Source organism: Pterocles gutturalis, unplaced genomic scaffold (assembly GCF_000699245.1).
Source record: "Pterocles gutturalis isolate BGI_N339 unplaced genomic scaffold, ASM69924v1 scaffold35952, whole genome shotgun sequence".
NCBI lineage: Eukaryota > Metazoa > Chordata > Aves > Pterocliformes > Pteroclidae > Pterocles > Pterocles gutturalis.
This window is the reverse complement of record NW_010108993.1, coordinates 60-8875: the sequence shown is the minus strand read 5'-3', so window position 1 is coordinate 8875 and position 8816 is coordinate 60. Positions and strand designations below refer to the sequence as shown.

Here is an 8816-nt window from a genome sequence, read left to right as displayed (position 1 = left end):
AGAGTTAGAAACGTTGACCTCTCATTAGCAGAACACTCCTGGCACTGAAGATGAAAAATCTACTTTTTTAAAAGTATTTTTTTCCTCATCATGGTGCCATAGAAAAAATCCTTTTACCTTGTTTTTATTCTTCAGGATAACATAATGATCGACTTTTCCAAACCGAAGTCCCACACAAACTGCTTCAAGTTCTCTGTACCCGTCGTTCGGCAAGTTCCCAAGATGCACAAACTGATGATGGATAGTTTCAGTATTTACCTGAAGAAAAGGGATGACAGCACTTGCTTTAACTGTGTAACGTGCTTTATTGGGGAAGCCTCCCAGAAAGCTGCTCTGTCACTCGGATCTCATGGAAAAAGAGTGTTCACACCCCCCAAACATTCACATTCTCATACTCACATCGGATTTCCCAGTTTCCTGTGTACTACACCAAAAGAACCAGCTCTACTTCCCAGTAACAAATAACCAACTTGAAAGGATCAAGTTGAGAGTCTGATTTTAAATTATAATTAATTTTTTTAAACTAGTACAAGTCTCTTTAAGGAACACTACAAAATACAGCTGAAGTTTAAATAAAACTCACTATTTTGAAAAGCAGACACTATCCAGTCAGATCACAAATAGGGGAAGGCACAGAAACCTACCCAAGAGACTCCAACCCTGGTTTTCAAGTTGGAGTTTGATTTACTCGATCAGTTTGTAACAACACAAAGAACCTTGGGCAAAGATCACTTCCTGTGTTCCTCACTTTTCAAACAGAGTTATCACCACCACCACCACAGGGACAGACTACCAGAGAGACCAGTGAGCCTCTTCTGACCAGGATTCTGGTGCGGAACGTCCGAGGGGGCTGACAGCGAACCAAAAGCCATCACCAGCCACGCAATGCCAGCAGAACCGGAGACAGATCCCTGGCACCAAAGATTTTGTGCAGGATCAAAGGGAAGGCCCCGGGACACAAAGTCCAAGGGTGCCAGCAGACCTCCGAAATCTTAAACAAGTCTTGTCCTTGGATACTTGAAAGCTGCATGTCTTTTAGGAACACAGCACTCACTCCCAGCAAGCAAGAGATTTTTTTCCAGCCCTCTCTGGGTCTGGTACGTTTTTCTTCCATTATTCATGACTTGACCAGGAGCAGAGCAGAAGTGCAAGGAGGATACGGCAGCGGGGGCGGTGGCAGTAAGCACTCCGATGTGTCTGCTAGCGCCAAACAACCACCTCAGGGAGAAAGCAGATATTCCCCAGACACGTTTGCAACTGAAAAGTCAAGCCTTTGGGGGTTTCTCGTGGTTTGTTGTTGGCAGAGCTCTCTGCAATATGCGTTTTGCCCAAACACAGTTCCCTTGAGACACACATTCAGACCCAATGACCGATGCTCTAACAAGAATATCCTGGAAGTGTTTGTCACCGCAGACAGAAAAGCTGCCGTGTCATTAACCTCTTCCTACCCACACTGGCCAAAAACGCTCGGCACGTCAACTGCCAGCTTGTGCTGCGGGCAGTGAGGGAACAGGAGGGACAATAAGGGAGACCCACTCCACTGGACAGAGCACAGAGGCAGTTTTGATAGTTAAACCCAAATCTCTGTCTATAGAACACCCTGGGAACACGGGTGGCCTTCTATCCAGGCAGACACTGCGCGTTCTCCAAGCTGTAATGGTCAACAGCTTGTTGGGAGAACATGAAAAAACCATCACAGAAGGGGAGGGTCTCAAAGGACTCCCATTAAATGTTTAATTCCTTGTGCTTCATGCATCATGGAGCTAAACTGAGCATTTGCTCATCCATTCCCTGCTCATCTGCCCATGAAAACATACACAAACATTTAACGCAAGAGAAAGCTTAGCTAACAATTCCATTAGCTAGTATTTCAGCATGACGGATACTCATGAGAATTTAATGTATTTTGACAGCAAGCAGAGGAGGGAGAAGTTAAGACTGCTACCAACTTACCTGAGGGTCAGAATCTTTAATTATAGCAGTAAATATTGCTTCCTTTAAAAAAAAAAAGAAAAGACATTATAAGATTTGAACTGTAAAATACAGCATCACTAGCAGCAGCTCACCGGCAGTCACTGACTCCCAACAGCTTTTAAGTTTTGCTTTATTAATAAACTCAACAGCATCGACACTTCTGACACCTCTGTTATTCGCGTCTCACAAGACCACGACCCAAAAAGACATTTATCAGAATGAGTTTTCAATGGGACAAACCATCAGAATGCATAAATCAGGCCGTGTATGAAACCAGCGTAAACACAAAATGCTCCCCTGTACAGAAATGGTACCACGTGTCCTAGAATTTCAATATATTTGTTACTTACCTCATCTTTTATGGTCTTACACTGAGGCGCCATGTTGATGCAGAGCTGATTTCCATCCAGCGAGATCGGAAAGCAGGTATAAAATCTAACCATGGAATCTGCAGATTTTCTGTTTATTTCGATATATGCCTTTTAAAATAAAGAAACATTTTTTTAAAACCCTGTAATTGATCAAAAGCATCTCATGTCAAACGTTTGCCGCGCTACATTATCACATCCGCATTTGTTAAAAACACATTTGCTGCTTTCCCTAGGTAGAGACAACTCAAAGCGATTCGAGTACCTTCTTATGAGACGATAGAATCAGTACGTCCCGCAGCCTGCCGAAGGGCTTGGCAAGGTTGGAAACCTCCTCAACACAAAATGCTTTCTCAGGCAAGTTTGAAATAAGAACCACGCATACATCCTCGAGTTCCTGTAAACAAATGGAAGTAAATATTGCTGATATTTCACCTCTACATCACAGCTGCTCTGTTACCGAAGGGAGCGTTTAGCTTCAATACGCAAAGCCACCAGTAAACTGAAGGAAGCACTTGTTTAAGAGCAGCTTGTAATCCGTGCAATTACATCAAAACCCAAGATCGTTTAAACCTTTTGAGGATGATCAGAGCAGATAGGGGCTTTGGTGGAAGGAACAAACTCAGAGGGGAGGAAAAAAAAAAGCCAGAAGAATGCAGCGGTAGATGTCAAATCACAAAGAGCAAGGAGAGAATAACCTATCCAGTATTTCTCCCACGAACTTAACGTGCAGGGGGGTTAAATCGGAGGTTTTCAGGCAGCGCCCCGAGTCTTGGAAACCAGCGCCAAGTGTGTACTCACAGCTTCAAGCACCTTTGGACTGACCTTTTTAACTGGTTCTGTTGATGCTTCACTCTTTATAGTCGCTATCGTAGCTACAAAAAAAGAGGGAGAGGGTAGTTTAGTAGGGCAGCAGATCTCTCTAAGGATTGGAGAGCTTTAGGAACTGCTGGCATTACATGAAATATTCCTTCATTCAACTCACAGCGACAAACGACACTGCTGAGACACACGCAGTGTTATGTAAACGCTTCCAGAAAGAATGGCTTTAAGTGGTGATTAAAAAAATAATTAAAGTCCCTTAATTAACATGCAAACTCTTTGCTGACATGAAGACTGAATAATCACAACCAGCAGACCTTCTTGTGGGCACACAGGGACTATGGGGGTACCCAGCATGTGCCCACACAATTTTTTTTCCTGGGACAAGTCCGCAGGGATGTGTGGTTTGTGTTTCAGTCTGTGAACTTAGTATTAATCATTTTTTTTTCTGCCATCCTGTGTCATCCTGATTTCCCAGCCTCAAAAGCACTCTCATTTAGATCACAGTAACAGAGAGGTTAGGAGAGACACGAGGAAAACTGTCAGTTTGCATTTACCTTGAGCAGCTTTATTATACTCCTCCGAGTCCAGCGCCGCCACCTGAGGTACCTGTGCAGGAGTCTCTAAAAAATAAATTCAAGAAGACATCACAACGTCAAACTTATAACTTCCAACTAGCAAAGTCCATTAAAAACAGCATTGTCGCATGGGAATTACCCGGGGCAGGTGCAGGATTAGTGGCTCCGTGGGACTGGGTCTCCACTGCCTTCCCAGGCTCTGTCGCTCCGTCCCCTCCCATAACGCTCCGTGGGTCTGACAGCTTTGTTTGCCCACCTTCTGTTTTGGCTTCTGTCGCAATCTGATCATCTGCAGATTTTGCTGGTAGGTAACAGCAGAAAACAGCATTCTTCATTTCAATATATTAAACTAATTAACAAGAACAAGCAGCACTAGACATTTTTCTGCCAGACATTCGGAGGCCTCCTACCCCCTGAATTCCTGCTCCTCAGTACAAACGGACACAAAATGGACATACGGGAAAAGCTCCTTCCAGCTTGGCAGAACAACCGCGTGGCTGGGAAAGGGTCTGCTTCCCAAACTCACCCCCCTTCCCTCGTCCTTGCTCTTCTACCAACAGCACTGCTAATCCTCCCCAACAACCTCCCACGCTGTGTTTTCCAAGGAAAAAGTTCTCCATTGTCTTACCCGCAGTATTTGAAGTTTTCCTGGTTTTACTGTCTCCTGTTGTCGATTTCTTGGTCCGTACTTTTTTACCTACGTAAAATACCCAAGGCCAAGTCAGTCAGTAGAACTGCTTGTTTCTTAAATCTTACATTTGTGAAGAGTATAAAAATACCTACAAAAACAGCTGAATCTGCAAAAATTCAACAGATACGAGAAAAGAGTCACCAAACCTAAAACCTAAGCTAATTCCAACAAACTACGGGATGAAAGCCATGAACTAGGGTCTGTTGTGAATTTGTTTGGCATTCTGGGGGGAAAACCTTGCTCCTGCAAAAGCATTTGTGCTCTCTTTCTTTTGAACGGCTGTGAACGACTCACAGTTTCCATGTGTGAGAGCTCTGAAGTGCGCAGTGACGGGAATCTGAATTCCTTCTGGAAACTGGATTCGGAAGTGACCGCGCTGACAAATGAATCAAGACCAACACATCTTTCAAAAGCACCATTTCCCATCAAAATGATGCCTGGTCTCTAACTGCACTCTGAAAAATTTCTCATGAAAGCCAATAAAACAACAGCCCTATGATTTTTTTGGTTGCTTATTTCCAATGTCTCAATAATGCCAAATTTTTGTACAGTTCCATTGGCTTTTGATATATTTCCTGTGGTTTCTCCTGTTTTCATTGAAGTACTTAAAAAAAAAAGCCAACCAAAAATTTCTCTGACAGCATGACATACAAATTTTTCTGCCAGACGAAGCAATAATAATTGAAATAATTTGTCAGAAGCAACAGAAGACCAGGGCAGAACTTCAGAAGCATTTGGAACGCACACGGAACGTCAGACACGGAGAAGCACCAGCAGTAAGGGCGACAGAGAATATGAAATATATTATACATCAGGCTTAAAGCCAGCTTGAAGAATTGCACTTGTTTCTGGGAGCCCAAAGTGCCACATTTCTCTCCAACAGATGGGGCAAACACTTCCGAGAACAAGCACAGGTGGAGGTGGGTTTTCCTTGCTGCTTGAGGGCTGGTTTTGTGGGGGGTTTTTTAAAAGAAAGAAAGATAGGGTTACATGAAAAGGAAGCCATTTGAAAGTATAAACTTGGTGTTTTCTTGTAGCTCTCTGAACTTGCTTTCAGTCCCCATCAGGAAAAGCACTCGCATAAAAACAAACGGGAACAAAGGGAAGGCAGTACCAGAGGCACCACCAGAGAAAACGAACCAAAGCCTTACCCGGAACGGATTTACTTGTCTTACTGGTGCTTTTCTGATCTTTTCTAAGAAAAAAATAAAGAAAAAATCAGTTTTAAAGACAATTAATGAATATTGAAACAGCTAAAAAAGCTCAAAAACAACAAAACATAAGCAACCAGATATGAGCCCATTTGGTTTCCAGTCTTTGTAACGAACGCCAACGCGCACAACGGCAACACTTACTTTGTACTTCGTGGGACTTTTTTAACGTTCTGAGACCGCTTTTTTGTATTCGCTTTGGCCTGGAATGGACAGAAAGAAAAACTTTTACTGCATTATTTAGACTTTATTTATAAATCTCTGTATATAGAGATATAAAAATAGTATTAGCAATCATTAATAGTAATTCAGTGTACATCTATTAATATAGGTTGCATCTTTCACTGTTAAGCTGTGATTAACAAATACCAAATTTAACCAAGGAAAACAGAAAACTGAGTTAGGCATTTGCATATTTATTTTAGACTGCTGTTTATGAAAAAGAAATTAAAAATATATTAAAACTATTAAATCTATTTTCCTGGAGAACATCAGGGTTTGGAGCAAAACACCAAGCTCCACGCAAAGTATCCTGTTCACCAAGAGGCTGCTGACCTGGCCAGGAGGTGCTTTTGGCTTTTCTGCGACGCTTATCTTCACCCGTTTCCCATTGAGCAGCACTGGCACAGTTTCGCCGTATTTCACAGCTGCTATCACGGCTTCTTTGTAGTTCATCTCCAGGAAGGCCTGAAACACACAGCACCTGCAGTCTTTATTCCCGTTACAGGCACGAGGTACAATCTGCTGCAGTTTTTCCTGAGCAGATCTGCTCACGACAGAACTGCACATACTTCTTCAAGTTTGATGAAAAAGTCTGGATTTCGGTATTATCTAAAAAGCATCCTATTCCTCTAACATTTCACACTTCAGCAGCAAGCAAGACTGAATGTATCAAGTTAAGATTCCCAGCTATTCCAAGATTACGTATGTGACCTTTAATGACAAACTGTTTGGGAAGCCTTGTCCTGTGTTCAGCTCAGGATCCAAACGTCACCCTTTTTCATTGCTTGACAATGTATTTTGCATTCTGACATAAACAATTTTGTACAGGAAAACTTACCTCATTGCTAGAGCGAAGGACAAGGAGATCGCTAACTTTGCCAAACGGCTGAACGATTTTTTTAATATCTTGATCTGTATAGCCATCATCTGGTAAATCAGATATTTGAAGGACTGTCCCACAACTCAGCAATTCATCGCGCAACAGCTACGGAATGAAAACAAGACTTGGAAAGTGTTTTTGTTAAGTCCAGTCAAAGGAAGAAAAAAGAATCTGTAATATAAATTACTTCAAAGCAGACAGACTGCTTAGTTCATGGTGGTATGCTGAGCTGTTTGCTTTTTAACACAGGACGGAGCCACAGTCGTGTTGTTTCACCCCTCTGTCTCCACGGTCAGCTGTCAGAAGACATGGCACAGGATTACCCAGCACCACAGAATGACCTTTTTGTTTTTATCAGGTACCATGGATCCACACAGCTCCAGCTGCCTGGGCTGCACGGGGAAGGAGCTGCACAATTCCACTCCTTTTGGTACTACAGTGTTCTCTTCGCTTGTCATTTAGAGGCTAGAAACTACCAAGGACAATTGTATCGACCACAATTAAAATATAATCCAGGTTACAGGTGGTTTTTCAAAGAGATTCAAGTGGGCAGTACGATGGAATATGACAATTCTGGCTTAAGATCCTTCTTACAACAGTAATAAATTTCTCTGCCTCATCTTTTTTGCTTGACAGCGCAACATGAACACTTTCTGCCTCCTGTCCTTTACTTTTACCGACACAAGCAGCTCCTCCAACCAGAGCTCACCACTCACAGTTGATACAAACAAGGACCCAAATTTAATGGACGGTTCTTTTTGCTGCTGTAAAGCGCTGGAGAGGTTCTGCTTCATGCCTATTAAAAACCCTCGCTGCATACATCACCACACTTACCTGCAGCCAGGAAATCTTGGCATTAAGGTGTCAGAGAATCGGCAAACAGAATGGTTAATCTTTCCACAGTGATCCCCCTGAAACGATCCACTAACCAAATCCCTCAAATCACAGAGGAAACCATTAAGAAACTCACCCTATTGTAAGGAGCAGGATGAGGCTCGCTGGTTCCTGTGGATGCATCTTCCTCATCCTCTTCCATTTCTTCGCTTTGGGGTAGCTCATCAGTTTCAGGAGAGGAAGAACTGGACTCGGACAAAGAAGGCACGCCTTTCTTGGAAGGCTTTCGAGAAACACTTGTTTTCACTGGCTTCTTCTTATTTGCAGGTACCTTCCCCGTGGGTCCAGGTGGTGATTTTCGTGATCCCGAAGATCCTTGCCCAGAGGACTGAAGTGACTTGTGTTTATTGAACTCTGCCACAAAGCCAGGTCCCAAACTCTTCACTACAGCCTCCAGAGTTGCCTTCCTGTCTGGGATGGGAAGGGAAAACAAACTGTTTGTTTGTTTTGAAAATAAACTTAGACATATTGTTTGGTTTCTTGCAGTTTCAGTTTCACCACCCACTCCCAATTCCATTTCAACACTCACTGAACTGAGAGAACCTTAACCACACTCGAGCAGAGCTGGCTCGTAAATCACACCAAACCTCTGCACTGCTTTCACTGGCCTGTTCTGAACAGACAATCACACACTGGCAAGGACATCTACAAAAATCCTAATGGCTGGAGCAAAAGAATAATTGCTTAATTTTGTATACCAGGGAATGTAAGAAAAGCAAAGCAGATTTCAAGAACCTGATCCTCCTCTCACACACTGATGTGCAGCAGTACTTACTATCTCGATGCCTTCTGCTAAAATCTGCATCCTTCTCTGTCTCGCTCTTTGTCCTACAGACTGCTGGTTCAAATTATTCGTTAACGATCTGATACAACATAATTTCCTGTACATTTTCTTTCTGTGAAAAATTTATATCTTGGTTATTAATTGCTTCTGCCTCTCATCCTTCCACAATAAAATGGTTTGCATTTGACCCTGGAGAAGACCTCTCTGAAGCTGCCTGGCCCTTCACCCCTTTCACCTGTACTTCTTCCCCACAAGAGCTCAGCACCACTTCATTTTCTGAAAGCATACAAACAACACAGCCACAGCATACAGATCAAAGAAAAAAAAATCAACCTTTTCAAATTCCTCTGTTTTTTTTCTCTTCAGAATTTAAAAAGAAATAAACTGCAAAT

The 8816-nt window shown here is 42.7% G+C and overlaps 1 protein-coding gene across 1 annotated transcript in view; it reads right to left on the bottom strand.

Moving 5' to 3' along the window:
* ZNF638 (zinc finger protein 638) overlaps positions 1–7782 on the bottom strand; it is a 23659-nt gene extending 15877 nt beyond the window's left edge. The window contains exons 1-11 of the mRNA XM_010072833.1: positions 7717–7782; positions 6705–6851; positions 6200–6331; positions 5789–5847; positions 5585–5628; positions 3722–3787; positions 3168–3217; positions 2608–2739; positions 2325–2453; positions 1954–1995; positions 118–258 (exon numbers count right to left, since the gene is read on the bottom strand). Coding sequence (XP_010071135.1) covers positions 118–258; positions 1954–1995; positions 2325–2453; positions 2608–2739; positions 3168–3217; positions 3722–3787; positions 5585–5628; positions 5789–5847; positions 6200–6331; positions 6705–6851; positions 7717–7782 — 1008 coding nt within the window. The remainder of the gene's footprint in view (positions 1–117; positions 259–1953; positions 1996–2324; positions 2454–2607; positions 2740–3167; positions 3218–3721; positions 3788–5584; positions 5629–5788; positions 5848–6199; positions 6332–6704; positions 6852–7716) is intronic.
* Between the last annotated feature and the right edge of the window lie 1034 nt (positions 7783–8816).